General features: G+C 41.4%; 1 protein-coding gene across 1 annotated transcript in view; it reads left to right on the top strand.

Annotated features, from left to right (window-relative positions):
- The first annotated feature begins 3,878 nt into the window (after positions 1 to 3,878).
- The window catches only part of LOC114765055 (protein kinase C-binding protein NELL2-like), a 40,670-nt gene continuing 17,794 nt past the window's right edge, over positions 3,879 to 26,754 (top strand). Inside the window, exons 1-13 of the mRNA XM_028955108.1 lie at positions 3,879 to 4,197; positions 4,334 to 4,456; positions 8,654 to 8,804; positions 11,574 to 11,747; positions 12,348 to 12,444; positions 12,543 to 12,615; positions 12,783 to 12,865; positions 13,122 to 13,250; positions 13,944 to 14,046; positions 15,168 to 15,259; positions 15,798 to 15,900; positions 16,334 to 16,468; positions 22,177 to 22,302. Of these exons, the coding sequence (XP_028810941.1) occupies positions 4,116 to 4,197; positions 4,334 to 4,456; positions 8,654 to 8,804; positions 11,574 to 11,747; positions 12,348 to 12,444; positions 12,543 to 12,615; positions 12,783 to 12,865; positions 13,122 to 13,250; positions 13,944 to 14,046; positions 15,168 to 15,259; positions 15,798 to 15,900; positions 16,334 to 16,468; positions 22,177 to 22,302 (1,471 nt within the window). The 5' untranslated portion in view covers positions 3,879 to 4,115. The remainder of the gene's footprint in view (positions 4,198 to 4,333; positions 4,457 to 8,653; positions 8,805 to 11,573; positions 11,748 to 12,347; positions 12,445 to 12,542; positions 12,616 to 12,782; positions 12,866 to 13,121; positions 13,251 to 13,943; positions 14,047 to 15,167; positions 15,260 to 15,797; positions 15,901 to 16,333; positions 16,469 to 22,176; positions 22,303 to 26,754) is intronic.

Genomic DNA, 26,754 nt, shown 5'->3' with positions numbered 1-26,754 from the left:
AACCCAGTGCGGGGACATTAGTGTGCATGACACTTTATTTGCCCCAATAATCATCTATGCAAGCTTTTGCTTTTCCCTTCAATCACCCTCCCCTGTGCTGTGAAAGCAGTGTGGATCAATTGTGACATCACTGTCTCTGAATGAACACAATCAATAATCCTTTTCCAACCGCAGGCTAAACCATTTGAATAGTTTTCTGCCCGTTCCCCTCCTCAGGGCAGTCTTTCACTGTATAGGCTATTTCCATGGGTGCCTAAAATTAAACACCCATTTTCATCATTAGTGTACATCAATAATGCACAAGCCTCACATCATATGAGGGAAGGGTGAGGGGGAGGGGTTGGGTTGTGACATTCAGTTCATAATGGTCAAATTTGTCATTTGCTGCTCTATCTCAACATGTCCCTAGCAGAACATTCAGAAACATCAGACAGGAAGATGACTTGATGTCCATCCTATTACACCCACACCCTACTGTTTTGAATCCGTAAATTCCGGCACCGTTTTACACATTCCTGTGTCAACAACATCTCTCTCTGTGGGAGGATTTCTATGGGCCATGTTCTGGTGTTACATTGGATTCCAGCTGACTTACGCTGGACATTCAGCCCATTTAGCCTAAAAATACCAAGGTAGGACATTTGGTCCATATTGTCCAGTGTTAGTTCATGATTCGAGACCAGTAATTTGGTAGATCACTAGGAACAGGAGATCAGTTTAAGGCCTCACCTCTTTCTAAAGGCTGCATTTGGAGACAGAATGTGCCACAGTGGATGGATGAAGTGGTCTCAGTTCAAAAACAGCTATTGGTGATGCTTCTGCTAGCATGAGTGGGCAGGAAACCGAGCCACTAGTGCGAGTGGAATTGAATGTGCGTGTAGGGTGCCCATGATGTTTCTGGCACATGCCTGGTCACCCTAACTAAACATCCAAAGATATTGGCCCTCTGCACCCTGAACCCTGCCACATGTGGAACTGAACCTCTGTCTATCCGGGCCGGCAGGGCCGGCAGGGGGATTATTATTCACTGCGTGGAGGGTAAAACGTTTCCTCCGTCTGCCACAGGTACATGGCCAGTGTGGATTATTTTGCCCCACTGCACCAAAGTGAACTGAATAAAAGGAGCAATGACCAAAACCATGACAATATTTCAATATCTCGGTATATATGTAACAAAGACAGAATCTCTTTTGGCATTGGTGGCACATCTACGCCGAAACAATTAAACGTGTTAATGTGTATTAGTCCTGCAGATTGTTTATTAACACATCTGTAATGGTACAGTTATTGAGCTGTGCATGGACGAGCTTCTTGTTGCCTTCTGTACTGGTGTGCCGCGCCTTATGGAAATCATGCGTAATATCAGCTGTTGTCATGTTTCTGTACCTGCATCATTTCTCTAGGCATGAGAGGGTGGGACTAGGATATGACGTGACCATTCATCACAGGACCCCATCTTTCACTTTTGATAAGCTTCTTCTCCTTTGCACCCCCCCCCTGCTGCGTTAGTGTGGGGTTGGTGATAAAGACAGTTGATGGACGTTTGGGTGGGCTGCTGGATTATTTTCTGCATTTTTTTCCCCCTGGGTCGATCAACCTCCAGCTCTGCAGTTGAAATGTCCCTAGGTTTATGAAGCAGTGCCTTGCAGTCAACCCACAGTCTGGGACTTCAGAGATGCTCCACTCTGAAGAACCATGATCTGAGGTTCCCTGTTCCCCAATCGACACACTGATGGCTGCTCAGGCGCCTGGTTCTATTTGAGAGATTTCTTTGTTTGTCGTTGCTCCTAAATAATTAATAACTTGTTGCAATATGCCGTAATTAGATGTATGGCGGGTGGATTTTCGTGGCGTGACGCATTAATAATGGATGTGCAATGTTCAGCGATAGATCTGGACAGATGTGTTTTTCTTGCATGGAAAGACATAGTGTCCTTTGTGTCATTGTCATAGCATCCATCAGCAGAGTGAACCATTCCTCATACAAACATTGTCCATTATTGTCTGTGATTTTGTTCTGCAGCCCATACGCTTTCAGTACGGCTCCTGTTCATTGTGGCGTTTGAGTGATTAAAACGTTGGAAGCCTGTGATCTGTCTTAAATGCTTTCGTAGGGCAGGTCCCACTCCTCCTTTATGCCGGAGGTGGAGGAGTGCAGTGATGGAGTGGTGATGAGGGAGTGGGAGAGGTCACCGGGTGGGGTCAGGGCTCTACTCCCCTCATTTGTCTTTTCACCAGGCTGAAATGTCGAGCTGTTTAGAGAAGCAAGTAGGGTGCTTCCCGGCTGAATGTCAATGAGGAGTGCTTGGATGTCTTGCAATGTGTGTTTGTGTGTGTGTGTGTGTGTGTGTGTGTGTGTGTGTGTGTGTGTGTGTGTGTGTGTGTGAATACACAGAGGCAGGTAACAGATACAGCAGTAATAGCCGCAGACATCCCCCTCCTGCCATTTACACAGTGAAGAGGATGGATTTCCTCTGAAAATTGGGCAGCTTCTTACAAAGATAGCAATCCTCAGAGCAAACACACACACACACACACACAGGTCTGTTTTATAGCTTTGTTAGGACCAAGGGTAATAACTGCCTCTAAGTAGACTTTTCTAAGACTAACCTTGCTTGTACACCAAAGCTTTACAATTAAAAAGAACACACACTGACAGACGTTCCATATATGCAGTTAACCTGGGACATTATAAGCCTCTGACCTGCGGGAACATGCTAATGAGTTTACCGATTCCATGGCAACGCATCCCATTCTGAAGACTTTCAAGGGCATCTTCTCACCAGGGCTTGACAGCAACAATGCACACATGAAAGAAGTAGAAGTCTTTCAACTCCCTTCACTACTTGTAAAAAACGATTCCTAGATTTAAATTTTATTGAGGGTATTATACTGTTGGCATATTCTGAGGAAGGAAAACACATACGGAGGCACAATGCATTACAAACATGTTCGTAATTGAATAATTTTCTTATTAAATGGCAAGTGCCAGGGGTAGAACACAAAAACAATCTGTGCAGCACCAGACAGAGACATTCAGAGCAGAATAGAGGAAGTGTGACAATCGTCATAGTACAGTAGACATTATGTAGTATACTTTCCAGTGTACAAAATATCAAATTTACATACAACTGAGAAACATGCCTGTCCTGGAAATATAACTATTTAAAGAACCAATTTTGCAGATGTTTTATTTTTTTTGGCCAGATTACCCATTGAAGAGTTTGATTTGCTAGACTGTTTTCGGCCAATCATGATTAAAATGGCCTAAAATGGAGAAAGCAGTCAATAAGTGGCAGGCACATAATGACAAATAATGTGTCAAGGCTGCAGGAGCTTTTACTCTCACAGTCAGTTTTGATGTCACCTTTTTCGTGAATCTGCCAGTGACCAATAATTACTTCAAGAGCCAGAAGAGTTTATACACACACACACACACACACACACACACACACACACATAGTACAGTACAGGACAAAAGTTTGGACACACCTTCTCATTCAATGTGTTTTCTTTATTTTCATGGTAGATTCTCACTGAAGGCATCAAAACTATGAATGAACACATGTGGAGTTATGTACTTAACAAAAAGTGGAGACCTGGTCTCCACAGTCACCGGACCTGAACCCAATCGAGGGGTGAGCTGGACCGCAGAGTGAAGGCAAAGGGGCCAACAAGTGCTAAACACCTCTAGGAATTCAAAGGCTAATAAAATTCCAAAGTCCCATGGAACAGGTTTTCTTCCATAAACCAGCACCTTGCACGTTCTTGGATATAAGCTGGTGAGTTGCAGCGTCGGCCGCTAGGGGGCAGCAGCGGGCCCGTCTCCCCGCCCTCCGCGCCGCCGCTCCCGCCCACGACGACACGGCGCACCTGCCCGCGTCCTGCGGACGACTCGCCGGAGCCGGAGCCGGAGCCGGAGCCCGAGCGCTTGGGTCGTCGCGGCGCGTCGGTTCGCTGTGAACTTTCTTTCCGGGCTTCGTTCGGGCTTTTTAAATGCATGTTTTAAGCCTGACCATGCTGACGTGCCGCTGACGCCCCGCGGTGCCGTTCTCATCCCAGGGCGCGGAGGCGAGGATGGATTAATTTTCTTTTTTTTTTTTACATATATATTCATGTATTTATATACATATATTTTATTCGCCATGGACTTATTAAAAGTTTCCCTCGTGCTCGGCACTTTTGGAATTTGGTCAGGTAACGAGCTTTGACGTTGATTGTTGTGGTTGGATGTAGAATCTCGGTAGTAGAATTACGCCGCGAGTAAATACGCGCCGTGCAGGTCGACTGCGGCGCGTTTCACGGAGTTACATCATCGTGCGGCTGGTTGCAGGTTCGGGGGCCGAGCCGGCGCAGCGCGTCGACGTCCTGGAGGAGCTGAAGCTCGGCGAGTCCTTCTCCGGAGTTCTCCAAGTTCGGGGCTTCCACAACCAGAGCAGAGCCTTCCTCTTCCAAGGTACGTGGACGCGAACACGACGAGACCTCCTGGTGAATTAATGTGATGAGAGGAAGAGGAGCAGATGTGGGAACACTTAATCTTAATCTTAATCTTAATCTCGCAGTGGATCAACAGAGCAGCAAAACATCAGTGGGGCTTTTTAAGACCCCGGATTGTGGGAGCGGAGGTGTGTCTGGCCATTAGGATGGAGTGGTCCGTTATTTCCTACTTGATAACAAACACACACACACACACACACACACACACACACACACATACAAAGCTGGTATTTGAAGTAAGATAAGATTCATCTGCTGAGATACATAAAACAAAGATAAAACCCACTTTGCATGCTCAAACGCAGATGTGGAGGACACAAAAAAAAACACAAACACACACATCACACACGGTAGGCATGCTGTAGAGATCTGTGGCTGCTCTGTCCTCACCTAATTGGGTCAGATGGTACAGCATTGATCTCTGGTGCCGTGAGGAGTTATGGGATTGTGGTGAGATTACAGTGGAGCGGTTGCGATGCCGCTGATCCCGCCGTATTGTCTTTTATTTTATTTTTTTTTTATTTTGCCGCCGCTGTCTGTGCCTTGTTTAAATGAAGGCCCTGTCAGACTCCCTGCGGACCGTCCTTCACTGTGTTCTAACGAAGTGAGGGAGGGCGGAGAGACGGGGGAGAAGGAGTATGGGAGGTGGACGGGGAGAATGCTGGGCAGTAATCAGGTCTTACTGCGCTGATGTCACATTGTGAGTGTGAAGGGGGCTTTGTGTTGGTGTGCAGGTGATAAGTGAATTGCGGCTGCTGCAGGACCCTGTTTCCCTGTGTCCCTGTGTCCCTAATTTGTTCCCCTTGAAAGTGGCACAGACCGCCTCCAACAGAGATGCTCTGTTTGCTTTTTGTAAGGGAGCGCAGGCCGTAAAAATGTGCAACTTTATCTAGTGATTTACTCTGCGTATACGGGAGGAAAGACAAATATCAAATTGCATAAAGTAATCTCGGCCCACACACACAAACCATTTCACTGATGGTTAAAAGCAGAGGACACATTTCGTTGTGTCACCGTGTGCTGTGCTGCCATGTTTCACAATGACTATCACTTCACTTTTACTTTCATCTTAGAATGTGGTACTTTTCAATACTTTTTTACTGTGCATTATTTTCATCTTTTATGCGCATTCTGACTCTGCCTTGCTGAAACTGAAACCTGATGCTGTTTTTGTATCACATATCCTTCCAAAACGTGGACTAGGATCACGTTCTCATTTGGACTGAATTGTCCTGGAATGAGATCTGTCATCGTCCACTCAGACGTTAGCACACGCACGCGCACCCACACATCCTGCAAGAGGAACCGGACTTGGTGTGTTGGCCGTTTAGCCCAACAGGTTTAGCCTTTACAATGCGCTTTGATTTGAGCTGATTAATGCGATGCTAATCGGTGCAGACTCGCTTGTTCGCCGTGTTGCTGTAATTGGTCATGAAATATTCATCATGTGTAAACAGACCTCTCCGCACCAGTTATAACGTAACGGGGAAGACTATCAGGACGCCGCGCAATGTTCTTACAAGTTCTGAGCACCTTCTGGCAATGATGGCGTGAGTTCTGTTGAAAAAGGTTTAAACTTTGCTAAATAAAAACCCAACAAAACTACAGTTTAATAGCGGCCATGTTCTGGAGAACTTTCATCGGCTGTTAGAACCTGCTCTCTGTTTGACCCCAGTAGCCAGAGGGACTATTGGTAACCGGTCCCCCTCGGCGCTGTGCATACTGGACGCAACCGGGCAGACGGGGCGGAAGCTCGTCCCGCGGTTTGGAGACTATAAGTGGACAAGGGAAGATGGATGCAGGGAGCTGCACCAGATGTCGGCTCAGCAGGCCTGTCTCCGCATCCCGAAATAGCAGGGAAGCTCTTGCGCTGTTCTCATTTCCCACCGGACCCAGTTCCGAGCCCGTTCTGTGTTTATGGATTCTGCTGGGTACCGAAACCTTGTAATGATTGCTGCCCTCCCTCCCTCGCTCTTTCCTCTCTCGCTTTTAATTCCTGCTCACCGGCTCCCTCTCCCCTTCTCTTTCTGTATTCTCCTAGACCCTCAAGGTCAGCACTCATGGAAAGAACATTCCTCACACGATACATAATGCAATATGTGATTTCTTGCAGCGAGGACGATAGAATCCTGCCAGCGTTTCTTGAGCATCGTTGGTATGATTGGCTCGTGTCACAGTCTAGTTTGGACTCTGTCCATAGGACAAAGACGGGCAAACTGCAAAAAACAGTGAATGATTTAGAATATTAGCTAAGCATGATGCACCTAATAAAGATGGTAAATTTATCCGTTGAGCAACTGTCATGTTTTTTTTACTGTTATACACTAGATCTTTTACATACAGTACTGTGCAAAAGGCAGAAGTGAAACAAGTTTTTCTCCCAACAGTAAGGGACGATCTAAAGGTAAATTGCATGCATATTAGATAAACAGTGATTTCCTTTTTACTGGTTTGTATTGCATTTGAACAGTACTGTAGTACTGTGCATTTTGGGCTTGAAATATTTGGACCATCAGAGCTAACCCATCTACACACATACACACCGAGGAACATTTGCATTATGTTCCAGAGTTTACTGCAGATCTGTGAACAGCGGTTCGTAGTCTTGAGGGTTTTATCGTGGCCCACCAGGCCATTACCTGCTGCCTGGCGTCTGGATTATGGCCTGTGGCTAAAATCCAACCTTCTCCAATGTGATTGCTTCTGAGATACCTCATCACTTATTCATTAAGTCCATTAAAGTACCAGAGACGTCTGCATTGGAGGGCGATGGGGACATGGGGCAAAACATCTAGGGAGAGAGGAAAAGAAGACTCCTTCTCCAACTTGCTCTTGTTCTCCTCTTTTTCTTTCCCTTTGCTTTGCTCTGATTGTGAAGAAGACAAAGGCAAATGGTTGAACGATCTCTCCCGGACGGTCCGCATTGAAGGCAGTGTAGAAACATCAGTGTGGGGTAACTTGGCACAGGATCCCACCATGAGAGGAACAGAAGTGCTTGTCACGACTGAAGAATCAAGGAAAAGCTTTTGGATTTTATTTCTTTATTTTTGACACCGATCATATTTGTGCATTGCTTCTTGCTAATGCCACTTCAAGTACATCATCTGGATTTATTGGAATATAAAGAAAGAAACTAGAAAGGACCGTAGCCCAGTCCTTTTTTATGCTTAGCTGTTCCTGAACCCAGATGAAGACCTTTGCTGTTGTTTTTGTAAATAAAATTTTATAATGGGAAGAGCAGATAGGGATGGTTGACAGCTCTCACACACTCATCCTGGATGATTTAAACTCCAACCTGCAAAAACATTACATGCCTGGTGGATGTCCCCACTTTCTCCCGTTCCCCTGCATTCTCAATTCTTGTATAACCTGGTGTCTGTCTGTAGGTGTCTCAGGTCCATGGACAGCTACAAAGACATATTGGCACTATTTTCAAGCTTGCACTCAGCGCAGTGCTACATACCAGGCGTGGGTCAAAGACATCTTCAGGATTTCCATGCTCAAGCGGACCTCAGTGACAACTTGGCAGTTCAAGATCACTTCCTAATGCACTAGGCCACCACTGCCCCTAGAAAACTATCTAGTCTTGTTTATCACTGGAATAATATAGCCCAAGGCTTGCCAAGAAAAATTACAATAGATATGTTTTATCAGTACTTAGCAAAACAGTTTTATTGTGGAAGGTAATCAAGCAAACACATTTTTCCACATTTAATGCAAGTGAAAAAACTATTGTGCATTAGGGAAATTATTCCTTCAAAAATAAAAACACTCAAATAGACACACAATTTACAGTATGTGATGGTACAGGTGTTTGGAGACAGCAAAAATGTACATAAGAGCAGCAAAAGACAATAACACAGACACTATGTTGACTGTATAATCTAAGATTCAATATACAAGTATGCAAATAAATAGTCCTACAATAGAAAAAAACAGTGAATGTGAGTTTAAAAGTACAGTGAATGTGAGTACAGAAAAGCACCGTAATCCAAACATCCTAATCGTCCCATTTTATCCCACAGATTCATGTCCTGAAATGCTGAATGGAGTACAGCTATGCCTTAGCTGGGATTATTTAGATAATAAACGTAAAACTGTACACGTACCTCCGTTTTAAAAGGATTATTACATGTTTTTTTTTCTCATTTGTCAGACTCATGGAGGAACGTACGGGCGTCGGCCGCTGTAGCCGAGGGGCTTCTGCAGAAGCTGAGGGGCAGAATCGAGTTCACCCTGCTGCTGACCCTCAAACAGGAGAGACTCAACTCAGGAGTCATCCTCTCCATACACCACTCCGAGCAGAGGTACACACACTCAACTTTCTATTCATATCGTCTAAGGGATCAGAGGCCATGTCTATGTGCTTACCTGTATCTTTACTGTATACAGTACTGAAAAGACCCCAAAACCCCAATGCAATGTCTTTAAAAAGTATCTTCAGTGTAAAGAACAACAAAGAGTCATGGAAGTGATGGTATGCCCCCCTACAACCTTGATCTCACCATTGAGTCTGTCTGGGATTACAAAAAGAAGCCCCGAAGGTCTGTTGTTAGTTCTCCAAGATCTGGAGAAGAATTAATAAAAAAATTGATTACATATTGATTTGATTTTGACTTCACTGCATTTTGTTTCATTGACTAAATTAAACTATTCATTTTTAAAAATCTTCTTAGTTTATAGTATTTTTAAAACTGCCTAAAACGTTTGCACTGGACTATACATTTTCAGACATTCAATGTGTTCTTTTTCTTCGCTATTTATTGTACATTATACAGCTGTGATTGTTGGTGTCAATCATTTCATAAATCCGGCTAATCACAATCATAGGCTGTGACATTTTTCAGTAATTGCAGCCAAAGTGAGTGAATATGTGCTGGAATTATGGGATGATAATTCCATGGGGTCAGCAAAATAACAAAATCTCATTAAGGTTTCCAGAGCAATAACAAGTGTTAACAGCTCTTGGCTTTTGTGTTGTTATTAGTAATAAAGTTGTGGGAAAAGTTTATTTTGCTTGATTTTTTATACTTGCCTATTACACATAGATGCAATAGCTGTTACATAAGAATTGTGCCTCACATGTAAAATTTTCACATGAATTCATTTTCTCTTGACCATGAACTGGAAGGGAAGATTTAGAAAACGAGTGGAAGGAGAGTTAGGGGAGTGAAGGGTTTAAGGGAATCAAATGGAGTCTTGAATTAGTTAACACTTGGTGACCTCTTGGCCACCTCTACCTCTGAGCTGATGTCAGCATGGTTCTAGGCAGGACCAGTGTCCATTGTCTTCCCTTGCACAAATTTTTTACTCTTGCACAATTTTTTTTTTACTTTTTACTTTACTTTGCTCATTTGCACCCCTTCACCCTACCTGTTACACATATTTTATGTTTTATGTTAAAAACATAAAAGTGTAATATTTGGTTATGTTTGCAATATTTGCATATTGATTCATTGTATACTTGCAATATTTGCCATACTGTAGCAGTGGTCTATAGCAGTCGCTAAAGCATTTCACTGCATATCATACCATGTATGACTGTGTATGTGACAAATAAATTTTGAATTTGAAATTTGTTTACCCATCTCAATCCCTGCAGAAATTGACATTTCATGAAGATAGGCTGTTGAAATCTCATAAGAGACTTGTCAACCGTTCCTGAATATTTCCATTTTCCCCTTTTTTGATTGAATGCCTGTATTATCCATGAAATTGGCTGACTGGTGACATTTATTAAGCAGTGTATTGATCACTTAGTCACACTGACCTTTCACCCTGTCACACTTCCCTGTTTTCCCGTACTACTTGACCACCTCCTCAAAAATCACTATAACACTATTTTCCCAGTCAAAGTATTAAGATGAATGACAGTGTGTCCTCAGTGAGGGTCACTGAGTTTCTGGGTCTAAGGGAACTGATGTTCGGTAGAGAAGTCAAGGCAATTATTTTATGAATTATTAGTATTAGTGTTACCTGGGATGTCTACATCAAAATGGAATTAAGTAATCATTATTTTTGTATTTATACATTTATTAAAATACATTTGTGTAAATACATATGTTTAATAGTATGGTGTCTATATATATGTTACACAATATATGTTATGCTCACAAAATTATTACTCAACCGTTGCAATTTATAGTAATATGACAATATTTCTATGTTATGCAATGTGCATTAGGATCAGTTATAGCAGCTCCTGACTAGGGAATAGACTGACATTTATATGTTTGTCTGTGTGTGTGTGCGTGCGCGCATGTCTCAGGAAATGTCAGTCACTTTGTTCATCAGATCAGTGCTAAGTTCACACTTTTGGTCTGTACACTGAGGAGCGGCATGTTCTTTTCACAGCACTCACCAGCAAGAAACCTTCTCGCCTGCTAGAGGAAGTTCATTAGATTCAGTCAGTAGATAAGTTTTCTGCTGCTGATCTGTAATTAGGTTTTTTTTTTTTTTCATTCAGTTTCAGCTTTCGCTGTAATCCTTACGCTTCTCCGAAAACACCGTGCTAATGCACTCACTTTCTTCTGCTGGCAGCTTTACTTTTTCCATATTAGCATCATTGTGCTCTGCGATTCACCTTTGCCTGGACTCACCTCTTTTACAGATTGTTATTTTCATGAAGTTGTGTCAAGATGTCAGCCTGGTTAACCCCTCAGCACCATAGACAGCTCCTCAGAACTGTTGTACAGTGTTACTGGCAGTTGTTGTTTTTTCTCTCAATTATTATATTGGACCGAACATTTACAAGGAATTTCCACTCTAAACTTTTTTGTCTTAGTATATGGCTAATGTAGTCCAGCGGCTCGGGGTTACTTTTATTGCAGGGTAAACATTGTCATTATCAGCAGAGTGAATGAGAAGTTGGATGTTTAATTGCACAATGAATGTTGTGTTTTTTTCCAATAAATCACAACCTTCACATGTAGAGACTGCATTTCGAAAGCACATGCAGATACAGATGAACACAGTTAAGGCCTAAAGTTCATTGGGCAGGACGTGGGCTAGACAGCCAGCTAAACGTTGCTGAGAAACTCAAATTGATCCCTTTCTTCTGGCCCCTCCCTCCCCAGGTTTCTGGAGCTGGAAAGTAGCGCGCCCCGCAATGAGATCCGCCTGCACTACCACACCCAGGACCAGCGGCCACACACCGAAGTGTTCCCCTACCGCCTGGCAGATGATCGGTGGCACAAGATCTCGGTGGGCGTGAGCTCCTCGCACATAGTCCTGCATGTGGACTGCAGCAGGTCAGCAACACGCTGAACTTGGACTTGAACTTCACTTCATAGTCAGCATTTGCAAAGTCATGGGAAATGCAGGCAGAATGTGTGTGTTTGCTAATACAGTGTATTAAATAGATTCCCATCATTCTTTAACGGTTACATTGTTTTTTTTTTTCAGTAGTAGACTTGTGGGTAACAAAGTCAAACCTTAAATAATTGACCCATAAATTCACAGGTTCAAACCCCACTTACGCTGAATGTGTCTCTGAGGCATACATTCAGCTCTGACTCTTAACTATAGAAGGATTGTCACTATGATTAGTTTCTTTGGATAAGTAATGAAAATACCTTTATTAACAATAAAGGGGCACCAAAAACCTTCAGAATCAGACTATACCAAATAATTACACCAACCCTGGGCACTAAATCGCTACTACAGTAGCCTAAGCCTCTGCTACTTTATTATAATGTGGCTATGAGGTGGTTTGAGAAATGCTGACCTAGAGGATCGGCAACCAGTATTTGTTATGACTCCCCAAAGTGAATTATTGTTACTGTATTGTGTAGAGTGTTCTATTGTACACTGCTCTGTTGATCATGTTATTTTCTTTTTTTTTTTTTTAGGATTTATGAGAGGGTAGTGGACACACCTGCAATGGACATCCCTGCTTTATCATCTGTCTGGCTCGGACAGAGGAATGCAGCTCATGGTTTCTATAAGGTACAAATGCAGTTTTTGCAATTCAATTAAATCACGTAGAAACAGACTCATTTCTCTCATTGCAAAAAAAAAGTGAACGGCTCTGCTTGTTTTGCCAGGGCATCATGCAAGACGTTCAACTGGTCCTAATGCCCCAAGGCCACATCTCCCAGTGTCCAGACCTCAACCGCAGTAAGCACTCATCTAAAGAATTGCTAGGGCATATTTCTTCAGATAACTACCTTAAATAAGACGTCTGCGGAGGCGTGCCGGCTCCTCAGCCCCTCTGCAGGGAAGTGTTTATGTGCTCAGTGGTGTCTCATTGTGATTCATGACTCTGATGCTGTGTTTGCTTATAGCATGTCCCACTTGTAATGACTTCCATGGGCTAGTGCAGAAGATAATGGAGCTTCAGGACCTACTGGCCAAGACCTCCAGCAAGGTAGAGAATGATGGGTTTCTCGATTCCCCGCTCAGCCCTGTGTTATTTTTCTGGCTTTGCCTGATAGCTTCAGCTCATTTTGGCCTGTCAGGAAGTGATGATGGGTTAGAATCTGATGTCCCTGAGATCCTGTGCTACATGTCAAACTCCAGTTTTGTTGCCAGCATGGTCTGCTGTGCCTTTGAGGGTGGGTAATAAAAGATGAATGATAACAGTGGTTATGATCTGTCTGTCTCCCCCTCTCTCTGGAGAACAGCTGGCCCGTGCTGAAGAGAAGATGAAGTCCCTGGATGGATGTTACTGTGAGAAGACGTGCAGTCTGGATGGAGAGGTGTACAGGGAGGGTGATGCGTGGATAGATGGATGCAGGAACTGCACGTGCTCAGTAAGCCCTGTTCCTCCCCCTATCTTCTTTGTAATTTTCTCTATTTTAGAAGAAAAAATGTTGCACTGAAGCAGTAATATTTTTATTATTATTATTCCATCTGCACACACTGAAAAATGGGCTGCATCAGTATTATTATCATTGAAATACTAATGTTACAATATTGCTAAAAAGGGGGTGTATTGGAGCAGCACAATTTGTCATCAACTGTCAAATCATAGAATAATAACAGTTTAACTTAGAACCAGTTCAACAGTCAAAACAAGATGAAATATGAAGGTTGTTGAGCTCTATATACATATATTTACACTATTGGCTTTAGATTGTTTTCTTGTCATTAATCTTAGATCTGTAGATTCATCACTCATTTTTATATATAGTAATAATAATCATTTTAACTGAGAAGTACGGTGTTTTGACGGACATACATCGATCTGCTTAAAGATGTGACCTTGGGAGCAAAACCCATTTAGACGTAATTTACTGTTATGTTCTCCGCACACACACATGATTACACTCACTGCCATCAGTCCAGAGAAGCAATGCGGTGCATGTGGGATGGTCGATGCTGCGGCCCAGCACCTTCAGGAGGTATAAACATCAATAAAACAATCAAGTGCACATGCACTCCTGACCTCTCTTCTCCGAATGCGTGGGGGGGGTTGTTAACGGGGTCCGGTGTTTGTTCTGCAGAATGGGACGGTGAAGTGCGAGGCGGTATACTGCCCACCTCTCCTCTGTGCTCCAGATACTGCCCCTACATACATGCCCGGAGCGTGCTGCAAAGAGTGCCAGCGTGAGTATACACCATAACTTTTGTTCAATATCTTATGTCATTATTTAATTGGGAGCTTCAATATGAAAAATACTTATCTACAAAATCCAAAGGAATCTACGCCATAAGCAGATCATCTATAGATTTTATTACTGTTGTAGTTACATGGAAGAAATGCATGTGGGTTTTTAAGAGTGTTACCCTTACTTCCAACCCTTTTCACTCATGTGAGGCTTTATTCATTCCATTATGAATTACAATAAGACTATAGATTCATCTATTAAACTAATGGAGATTATGATAGAAACAAAAGAAAATCATGTGAACAGATAACGTGTGCATGTGCACTTTTATAAGACATGGATATTGCATTCATATAGCCTTAAATTCCTATATATTAATACAAACCTATAAATTAAAAATAGTGAAACAAAAAAGTAAATAATATGTATAAAAATATAATCATTGATATAATAATAATACAAATAGTATTTTATAACAGAATAATATAATGTATTACTTTTGGTATTACAGGGATTATATAGTTTACATAGTTTAGATGTGTTACATTATACATAGAAAATAAATGAGTGTGTGTGCATAAGTGTACTTCAACAACACTTTTCACCTCTTTTGGTTATTGTGTGACATTTTATAAACTAGTTCTTTGTGTTTTGCGTAAGTATCTCCCTTTCTCCCAGTCATGTAGCTCTCCCTGCTTCCCCATCACTCTTCTCTTCTCTTTTTCTTCCATTCATCACACAACATCTCAACATCTTTTCTTCCTCATCTCTTTCTGTTCCTCCCCTCCCACGGTTCTCTCTGTCTCACGCTCTCCATCTCTCCTGCATATCCCACAGTGCAGCACAGCATGCAGCGCACAGTCATACCGCTCGCCATGGTAACTGACCACATATCCGCGTTGCTAAGAGACACTACTCTACACCAGGACGGGCCCACTCTCACACACACTCACACACGCATGCATAAATTTTTCACAGTGCCGTGTCTCTGCGAGCTGCCCAATCATAGGCCAGGAGATGAGTGTTTGAGTAATGAATGCAGCCGTGTTTAACACGCTCGTGTATAGACAGCTTTGAAAAGTCAGCTTTAATGTGAGATTTCCTGGTGTGTGTGTGTAGCTGTGTGTATCTTTAGAGGCCGTGTGTATGTGGAGCGCGACAAGAAGAGTGTCCGTGATGCTGAAGGAAACTGTCAGTTGTTTGAGTGTCAGGTAAGAACAATCCTTTGGTCTAAACACACACACACACACATGCAACACATACTGTATATACTGTTTAAACATATTTGCAGCAATTAAGTATTGTGTTTAGTGTGTAGGGCTAATACATTACATATGTTGCCAGAAGGTTAAAACGAAGTTCTTGAGTAACTTGTTCAACACTGCTGAAGACACTGATGTAATAATAACCCAGGGATCGTTTATCTCCGTGTAACACAGTTGGCAGTTTGGATCTAACATGAAGAGGGTTACCGAAGCAGGGTGTGCTAGTGAAGATTCAGAGTGCATGATCAGGCAGGATCAACTGAATGGCAAAGCTGCCGTATTTTCCAGTAAAAAAGTGCATTTTCTACAACAGTGGCATAAAAAACATTGGCAAAAAACAGTGGCTTGAAAGGCAGGGATCTATGAGGTGGCACTCTATTGTTCTACCCCACATATGTCTGTTTATGAAATCCTGCATTCAGACTGATCCACACGCTTGTGTGTCTGTGTGTGTGTGTGTGTGTGTGTGTGTGTGTGTGTGTAGGAACACTCTATGAACAAAGTGGATGACCCTCCCTGCCCTGAACTGAATTGCCCAGAGTTGGAGCAGATTAGCCTTACTGACCGCTGCTGTAAAGTTTGTAGAGGTAACACACACACCTATATACACACACACACACACACACAACACCTCACTGTTAGCTCTTTAATCTCACTAGTCATACGATGATGGATCACTGTCCACCTCTGTAGTAATGAGTTGCCTCTTAGGGCCTGCTATCCCTGCTCATTACCCACATAAACAATGTCTGCGGTCAGCACAGGCCCATGAATCTCTGACAGTAAAGGTTATTTTTATATCTTCCAGCAAATCAGCACTGTAAACACATTTAGAAGCATACACACACCCTCTTCCAGTAAACAGCTTGTGGGCTTAACAAGATGCGGAAGAACTTCCAGGCACCATGGCGTTGGATGCCTGTTTTCTGCTGTTTACGACCTCCAGTGAAAGGTCTATTGATTTAGATTTGTTTACGTGCCCTCCAATGGACATGCACTGAGCATCGCTCTCCCTCTCAGGACATGACTTCTGCGCTGAGGGCAGCAGCCAGATCTGCGTTGAGAACTCGGAGTGTGTTAATCTGGAGGCTGGGGCGTGCTGCAGCTGCAAGGATGGCTTCCGCTCACTGCGTGATGATAGCGCCTACTGCCAAGGTACCAGCACCCAGACAGAACCCAGTTGTGTGGATTTTCACATCTGTGTGGATTTTCACATCTGTTCAAAAACATTTGAATAGATCCAAACTCTACCTTAAATAACCTGATTTAGGGCATATGGAGCTTGTCTGATAGTGTAAGGTAAGAAGATAGAACGAACCGCTTAGTAGTTCTCTGTATGTGTAAGAAGAGAAACTGTCTACTATTTTTATTGGTTTGTAAATGATCTGTAATCATGCCGAACAGGGTATAAAACTGGAGGAGCCCAATGGCTGTTCTCATGCAGACTACTTCCTCATTCTGTGCCCATTAATATATTAGCAAGGATTACTAAAGACCGTGTTTCATTATTTTATTCATTCATGCACATCCTGAGCATTCACCACATCCTATGAACAAGACCCATGCTTAGTGCAGAGCATGTGTTCAAAAATACTACTCTTAATGTCAGTACATTATTACCCTATTGATATTAATCATATTGATTATTTTGAGTTCTAAGCTATGCAACCACCTATGCAACCACCTTGAAATTTTTCTCACTAGTAGCATGCTCTGAAAAGTATATCACAGAGTTCAGTTTGTAGTGGATGTTTCTTTAATCAATTTGAATAGCTAATTTATTCTTCTAAAAAATTATGACAGTATCAAGGTTATGACACAAAAAATGTAAGTAAGTCATGCAAATGAGGCTTTGGATTGAAGTTGAGGTTGAAGTTGTAGCTTTATTGTCATTTCAGCTACATACACGTTACACAGTACATAGTGAAACGAAATACCGTTTCTCCAGAACCTGGTGCTACATGTAACATTTAAACAAATAAACAAAGTTACATACTGACATAAAGTGCACCTTCATGACACAGACAAACTGGGCTACATAAAGTGCAAACGGGACACAAGCAGTGCAAGAATAACATTTAACAAAAAATATGTAGACAGCAGTGAGACAGACAGCGCTAAACTGTATAAATTAATAATAAATGTGAGAAGTAAAAATAATGCAAATAATGCTGTGCAAAATGGAACAGTGCAATAATAAATAATATTTCTCAGTATAACAGAGGTAGTGTGTCTGTGTGTGTTAGTCAAAAGGAGAAAGTCCCTGAGTGTTCAGGTGTCTGATGGCCTGTGGAAAGAAGCTATTGTACAGTCTGGCAGTGAGGGCCCGAACCTTTTTCCAGATGGTAAGAGGGTGAGGAGTGCATATGAGGGGTGTTCAGAGACCTTCACAATGCTGGTGGCTTTCCAGATGCAGCGTGTGTGGTAAATATCTGTAGTGGAGGGAAGAGAGACTCCGATGATCTTCTCACCTGTCCTCACTGTCCGCTGTAGGGTCTTGTGGTCCAATGTGGTGCAGTTCCCAAACCAGACAGTGATGCAGCTTGTCAGAATGCACTCAGTAGTCCCTCAATAGAAGGTGGTGGGAGATGGGCTTTCCTCAGCCTCCGCAGGAAATAAAGATGCTGCTGGGCTTTCTTGGCTATTGAGAGTCCAGGAGAGGTTCTCCTCTAGATGAACACTGATGTTCTTGACATTGGTGTTCTTGACAATTTTCTTGACAATCTCTACACAAGATCCATCAATGTTCAGTCGAGAGTGGTCTCTCTGTCCTCTTCTGAGGTCAGCAGTCATCTCTTTAGTTTTGACAAAGTTCAGAAATAGGTGGTGATGATGGCATCGTCCGTGCAGCGATTCGGCAGATAGGCGAATTGCATTGTGTCCAGGGTGGAGGGCAGCAGGGTCTTCATATGTTTCATGACCAGCCTCTCAGAGCACTTCATCATGATGGGTGTAAGTGCAACAGGAGGGTAGTCATTGAGATATGATACTGAAGACTTCTTAGACACGGGCATGATGGTTGCATTTATATTCCCGCTGGGTAGTCCGCTGAAATTTGATGTAATTTAGTTTATTGTCGAGAGGACAGACGTTAGATAATAGGATGGATGGGGAGCCGGCCAGCTAGGATAAGCCCTTATTTTAGCACAGACCCCGCCCGAGTCCTGCTCTTCCAGCTTCTTGCGCACCCCTTGTACTGGCAGATCTTGAGCTCATTCTGCTTGGCTGTGTGAAGAAGTAGCTCCCTAGACCACCTCAAACACACACATACACTCAAGCCCACACTCACACCAAATTTCACAGCACCTAATGAGAACATTTGGCATGGTAATTAGCCATTGTCTTTGTGTATGCATTTGGGTTGGGGGGGTTTCTCATCGCCCTTCTTCTATGGTTTGTAATTAATGTAGCACAGTTACCTGAAGCTCAGTTTTTCCTGTGACTTCCCAACTCCAAGCCACCAAATGGCTTTTTTCTTAGTCAGGGAACGGGCTTCTTCCACCTTCTTCCGGGTCTTTATATTGCCAAAAGCTGCGGATTGTTTCTTCACCAAAGGCCACCCTATGCCGAAGACATAAAGACATCACACTGTCACCGTATTTGATGGTTAAACAAACCTAATTGCTTCAGTAAATACCTTGCTGCACGTAAGAGTAAGAAGGGCGTGATGGTGGAATTGAGTCTATCTGCAAGAGTCGGGAGCATGTTGGCAATTAGCGGCCTTGTGGGCATGTTTTGATGCTGCTGATGCGATGCATTAGTATGCAGAACGAAGCTATGGACTCTTGAAGAGAGCCCTTGTGAAGCGGCTGATCTAAATTTGGCCAGTACGGCTTCTAAGAAGCGTCCCATGCCTCTGAAGGTCCTTCACATGGTGGGAGGGAGGGGTGGAGAGAAACCTTGAGCTCGCAATTCACACTTCCGGCTTTAAATGTTTGACAGAGTTGCAGGCCGGTCAGAGGGCTACTCTTGACAGACAGACGTGGATGTGGCTTTGTTTGATAAGCCGCTTCCTTGTTATCCTGCTGGCTTGCTTCTGCGTTTGTCAGCGCTCCTAGTATCCCTCATTCCAAATGTTAGCGATGTGCTTTATGCACATTTACCAGCAAAGGAAGCAGCATGATGCTGGATTTATTTATTTATTTATCTGTCACAGATCTGCTCACGAGTAACGCAAGTCTGTCTGTGCTTTCATTTTGCACCAGCTGTCTCTGCTGTCTGCTGTCTCTTTAATGTGGCAGGATGCTAGCTGGCAGAAAGATCAATGGGGATTTATTCCTCTCTACTTACTTTAACAGCGCCATTTGCAACAGACTGTATTATAGTTTTTTTGATGTTAACCATGTTAAAATGAATATTTCTCGAATATTACCCATTGCACCTTTACTTACTTGAATGCACAACTGAATTCACAATAGAGAAAGCTGCTGTTTAAAAAGGAAAAACAAAATTTTATTTACATTTACGTAATTTATCAGACGCCCCTTATCCAGAGCGACTTACAATCAGTAGTTACAGGGACAGTCCCCCTTGGAGAAACTCAGGGTTAAGTGTCTTACTCATGGACACGGTGGTAGTAGTTGGGGTTTGAACCTGGGTCCTAGGCGAGTGTGTTACCCACTAGGCTACTACCACCATATAATCTTGCAATTAACTAACCTCTCTATTTTTTACTAGTTGTATATGTATTTTTTCTGATTTGCATTTTATAACTATAATTTGTTATTGTCTTATAGTATTGTATCAATATCTGTTCATGTAAGAGACAACGTGTAATTCATTGGCGAGTCATTTGTATACGCAGAGAGAAACAAAATCGCACGATTTCTAAATGAGTATGACGACAGATGGGGACAACAGTGCGATAAAAAGAGTGCTTAAAACATAAAAAACACAAACATACTAAATGACAAGACTGGGGGCAAATTTTCAGTCAATTTGACTGAAATTATTCAGGACACTAAAAAATAGCATGATGGCAAAAGACTATAGGCTTTATGTTGGCAACACAGTTGGCTGAAATGACTCTAGTACATTCATACATACCATTTGCATATTTACATATTTTATTGCTTTATTACTTTGTTTATTACTTATTATGTTTGATTTGTGCAACAATCACTTATAGCTGAAATAATAATAATGACAACAATAATAGCCATTATCATCATAATTATTACAGGTAACAAGAGAGCTTAAAAGCTTCTCTTTAGTCAATGTTTAAAATAGGCTTTTTGCATTTTTGATATATCAGCTATGATTGGAAATCTAGTGTATATTAACATTTTTATTATACATTTTATTAAGTACAATATTATACACACTTCCTGGCCCGCAGTGATTCATTTCTTCATTGCGAATTTCAGTTTTCTTTCAGAGTTCTCATGTCATATTTCAAGTCATGGTAGATTCGACTGTATGTCTTGGCTTTATCATTTTGATGACTTAGACCAGTCAAGGTTGTACTCTGGAAGATGTCAGCTTCTGATTAAATCATCTGGAATGTGAGGGGCTAAATTGATGGTGTCACAAACACGAAACGCTTCTTTTCATGCTGTCCTTTTAAATCATGACTTATCTGTTGGACGGGGCCTTGAGTTTAGCGTGAAGAGTGTTTTCCTTGTAAAGAAAGTTGGTGGTGAGTGAATTGCACACTGAAAATGCCCTCTGGGGCAGAAAGAAATCAATTAAGAAAGAAACATTTTTTAAAATCACATTGTCAGGCTGAAGCTCCATTGTCTATTGACGTTACGCCATAGTCAGTTGAAATCGATGAGCCCCTCATTATTCTGCCCTAGGGAGTTCATCGTAAACAAAAGCCTGAAACTGACATGGAATAGTAATGCTTTGCCTGCAGGATTTTCATTAATCTCATTTATAGCTCACTTTAGAGGAGAAATCCCTCTGAAAGCAGGTTTTTTAGCATGACTGGAAGTCTGAAAAATAACTTTGTAGGGCAGTTTGCATTTGCATAGTCTGACATTTTATTATACATCTGAGATACTCCAGAGAGGAGATAGATTTATTCAAATCTCTGCCTTAACCCCTTAATTTCAGACCATTTAGCATCTGTTGTGAACCGTTGCAATGTGAATGAAGTGGGAAACATGCCAGGCACTAATTTCACACCGGTTCTTGAAATCATCCCTCCTGGGAATTATTCTGCAAAAGATACACAGCCAAAAAGCAGAGAACAATATTACAATTTTGATTACAAGAGCAGGGAGCTAATTGGAACACAGAAATAAGATCTTCTGCAGCTTCCATGAATGCCTAACCAACCTAGAGAAAACTACTGATCCTGCAGTTTGTTGCTTCCTGTTTGCATGTTAATAGTTCTTGTTCTTCTGCCACAACAACTGCGCCTGCAGGTCTTATTTTTTTGGGTTGTCCATGAGTCCGTAGGTTCTCGTGTCCTTTCAAACACACATGTTAAGGTCATTAATGTTTAGCTTTTCAACTACTGTTTACTAATGTTAACTGATAAACTAATGTTTATCAGTTCAACTCCTCTGACCAGCTATAGCATCAGGAATAAGGGACAGTAGCATATCACATGGTATAAGCATGCAAGTAAAATCCAGCTTTTCAAAATGGCTAACCGGCAGTGTGGTCATTCTTTTTTTTTTCAGTGAAATACACACAGGATTCTTACAAACACACATTGTGGGCAGTAGTAAATAGCCACATAAAGACAGACAGTTGGTCGTCCCCAATAGACAAAAGATATGCAATGTTTATTGGCCTTTGATTTCTAAGTTTAACTTTCGGGTCAGGTTTAGCCTTGGTTAAGGTCATTATTCATTTATAATACATTTGTTATAGACATATAGGCATGTGTGTGTGTGTGTGCTTCAATCCAGATATTGACGAGTGCGCAGAGGGGAAGCACTACTGCCGGGAGAACACTGTGTGTGTGAACACTCCTGGTTCCTTCATGTGCATCTGTCACACCGGCTACATCCGCATCGACGACTACTCCTGCACTGGTAAGATAGTGCATCTCATCATTTCCTTTCTTCACGCTGGTGTGCATGCTTTCCGCTGCATCTTTTTCATCTGTTTTTGTTTTTTTGTTTTGTTCTTTTTTTTTCATATAAAACCACAATGGTGCCTATCATTTCCCAGAATTCATCAGTGATCCTGAGGCACTTTAATATGCCCTGAAAGTAGCTCTAATTGATGGGCTTTATGGAGCCGGGTGCTTGTGGAGATGCAGATGCAATTTCACAAGAAGAATCCCTGCAGCAGACAGTCTGCAATTAAAAAGCCATTGACTGTAATGTAACACCAACAGCCTGGTGGCTTTATTCACTAATCACGCTTACTGTGATTAAAATTGCTTTTTTTTATATCTGTTAACATTTGTTATACTACATGCACAGGGTTGAAATTTCTTGATTGATCAAATGACTTGGGTTTCTCCAGTTAGATACGTAATGCCTAATATTAGTTAAAAAAGACTTCTGGTTAATATCTGCTAATGCTGAAATAAAGATAAATGTGAAAGTGCCACAAATTAAAATTACAGGCATATTACATATGTTTATGCTAAAATGGGTTACAGGGAAAGCAGTTTCAGGGACAGTCCCCTGGAGCAACTCATGAGACTTTAGCAACTTTTTCCGTCTGCTTTTCTGACCCACTGTGTACAGTAGCAGGGACAAATTGTGTAAAGACGTGGGTGGTTTGAGAGACTCGTTGTGACCATTCTAGACTGTTTGCTTCCAGATGTCATTGTCCAGTCAGCTTTCTTTAGAAAAATATAATTTTTCGCGATGTACACTGGTAATAAAAACATGATAAAGGAGCAGGTGATGAAGGGCAGGTTTAAACTCGAGGCTTCTAACGCTCTTGTTATGTGAGACAGACCTTTTCCAAAGAGTCGGCATTGAAAGCTTGTGGAAAATGAGGAGGGTACAGAACCTTAAAATGAGGTTATGACAGCTATTTGTAGCAAAGATTCATAGATAAGTCATTAAATACCTAAGCATTGGCAACTTCCACGACCTTGCATTCCATCGGCCACCCAGTCCTGAACATAGACTCAAGCGAAAAAGCAAACTGAAAAACTAAATAATAAAAATATCTAAAATTTGGCACCTGCTTCCACTGTATGAAGACCAAGGTCACTGCGTTGTGTTTTATCAGTTTTTCATATTGTGGCTGATTTTCTGACAAGAGATGGTTAATCATTTTTATTAACCTCTCTGACCTCACTAGCAACAAATCTACAAATGTTCATTCAAGGACAGCATGTTCACATTATATACCTATTTTGGTTTAGACTGTATGTTCACACACACACATTATTTTACCGCAACATTTAGTCTCAAATGACACCTTTAGCCTCTGTTATTAAGCTGCCATTTTCCATTATCCCCCAACCTGTGCTAATATGCTTGTGTTGTTCAGACACTCAGGATCCTGCTGCTCCCCTCTTTCAGAATATGAAAGTTCAAACTTGCATTAAACACACATTATGCACAAGATGAATTGCAAATGACCTCCAAACTAATGAAAACTACAGGGAGAGGGATGGCATGCTGTTCTTAATGTTCTCTCAAGGTGAAATCTGCCCAGATAAAAATGGGAAAAAGAGAGGGTTGGAAAACGAGTTCTGTTTTTTTTTTTCCGAGAGCATTCCTGGTGAGATGTTTGTCACTTGTGCTGGTTCCTCTCCTCACCTCTCCTCTCCAGACAACACGATAAAGCCTCTTACTCTCCACTGTAATTACAGTGCGGTTGCTACAAGGATGATTGCTTCATTGTAATTATTTATTTGTCTAATCACCCGAACAGGGTAATGAATGTTTTCCATCTGGAGATGCAGGAGGTAACACACATGCTGAGGAGGTTTTACAGCTTTAATGCCTGCCTGTTTCTTAAGGGAGAAGAAATCTGTTGTCTGATCTTTATACAGTATGTCTACTAGTTCAGTCATGCGAAATCTTATCTAAATCTAAGCAGTAGCTGATGTGACACTGTTGTCTGATATAAATCAGATATAATTATTACTTCATACTATGCTATAATACAAAAGAAGATTACATCTAGAATTTTGTGCACAAGTTTGAATTTATTTGAATTTTTTTTTTATCTATACAAGTGAGGCCAAGTGGCAAATGCTTTATTTCCAAGCACAAAATGCTTTATCAATAACAGAACGTCGTCTCATCTACCAAATGCATTTTTGTTCACAACCGGATTTGTTGTAATTCAGTTTGTGGCACATAATTAATTTATAATGTATTTGCAGTGAGTGTACACAGAAAGCATATTGGAGAACTTTACATGAAAATCACAGGAAAAAAAATTCTATTCCAGAATAACTTGTGTTTGTTGGAGCCATGACTGACAATTTACATCATTGGAGATCTGTAGTCTTGGCACATATCTGGTGATGACTGTTTCTATGTAGAAATATATAATATATACATATATTATAAATAAAACTCCAGCAGCGATGAAGATGACACAGACAGGGGTTTCATATCTGAAACTGATGGGTTATTTGTGATGACAGAACCAGTGTGTGAAGCAAGGACATTGCCGTCCAGTCTTCACTTGCACAGTTACCAGTAGTTGATGAAAAAAAGCAATCATAGGCATCAATAAAAATACATATTTATATTAGAGGTGGGCATATATTAATTTTCTTAATCTAGATTAATATCACTGTAATATTGGAATAAATCTAGATTAATCTAGAGTAATCTAAATTTATCTAGATTAATCTATATTTTAGATTAATCTACATTAAAATGGCTCATTCTTTTGTCAAGGTATTCAGAATATGTGTGCTACCCAAATAATGACTAAAAGTAAGTCTTTGAGAACGGGTTTCTCAAGCCAGGTGGCACATTAGACCAGGGGCTCATCTCCTGTTTCCAAAACAAAATAAATTATGTTCAATAAGATGTACTTGTGTTTACCAACTGATTATTCAGTTAAATAGCTGCATCCATGTTACCACGTCACGTTTGATGCGGTCATTTTACAGTTCGAAGACTCGTTCTCACCCCCTACAGTGCAATTCGGCTAGGTATACATCCACGCTAAAATATCAAGGTGAAAGTCATCATAGTGTAGCGGTTCTTCTTCTGCGTTGTGTAACTTTTTGATTTCGTTTCTTGAACCACAAATGATGAGCTGACACCCAAGAGATTTTTTGTGCAAAGTGTATTCTGTACAAAAAGCAAGGTCGCGTCAGAACATCACGTCACACATCGCGTCTTTCTGCACCTCTCTCTCTCACAACTCACGCCATGTGTCCAAGAGAACTGAACATTAACATAAAGCATTCACAATTTACAATACTGCATTCCTGTACAAAAAGCAAGGTCGCGTCAGAACATCGCGTCACACATCGCGTCTTTACTCTCTCTACAATATACAGTATTAAAAGAACATAAAAAAATATTCACAAAATAACACACATGCAAAATATTCCAAATATGTACATAAATTAAAATGAAAGAAATAACTTTTTGCACACAAACCCCACGCACCTCTCACAGCTCACGCCATGTGTCCAAGAGAACTAAACCGGGTCTCAAAAACAAAATAAAAGTCTTTAGAAAATAAGAAAATAAAAGATACAAGAAAGAAGAAATATACTTTTAAATCTAGTGTAACCATTTAACTCCGGCACAATAGCTTGCGTAGTATAGACCCAGCTCCCAACCCAACCCAGTGAATAGATTAACGGCGATATTTTTTTTATCGCCCAATAAGAGTCTCACGTTAACGCAGCATGTTAACGCCGATAACGGCCCACCACTAATTTATATACAAGTAAAATATGTACATATATATTTATATGAATATACATATTTATAATATACCCAGCCTTTCAGCAAGCTGCTGCAACAATACTATACACCGAGTTAATCAAACACCAACCTGACCTTGAGACACAAAGCCCCTCTCCTTACTACTCTGTCACCAAGGTGAAAACCTGAACAGTGTGTATACATAATTGTGTGAAACTATGGATGAATATCGGAGCAGTGGGTTCCTCACTGTTTGCTAGGATAGTTGTTGAATTAATAAAAGAAACTTTATGGTAACATACGGTGTGTTGTGTTTACTTGGGAATTCTAAGCTAATGACTGCAAGGTGTGACAGGTAGAAAGTACACACTACTCATAATAAGTTAGGGATATTGTGAGAGACTTGGTCGATGTCATACATACATACATTTTTTTTCACTTCAGACATTTTTGGGATAGGAAGGCAATTGTATTGGGGTGATAGACACACCTCATTTTGTCATTTCCATGTAATGATCTCATTGTGTACAGCTGTGCCTTATTTTGGGACAAATACCAAGAGACAACCTTTCAACATTCTGTGACTATAAAAAGCTGGTATTTTCAGTAAGTCATTCCAAGTTAATCATTCAAACAGCCATGAAGACACAACATCACTTAACGGAC

This window comes from Denticeps clupeoides, chromosome 15 (genome assembly GCF_900700375.1).
Source record: "Denticeps clupeoides chromosome 15, fDenClu1.1, whole genome shotgun sequence".
Lineage (NCBI taxonomy): Eukaryota > Metazoa > Chordata > Actinopteri > Clupeiformes > Denticipitidae > Denticeps > Denticeps clupeoides.
Note: the sequence above shows the minus strand (reverse complement) of the source record. Positions and strands in the feature narration are given on the sequence as shown.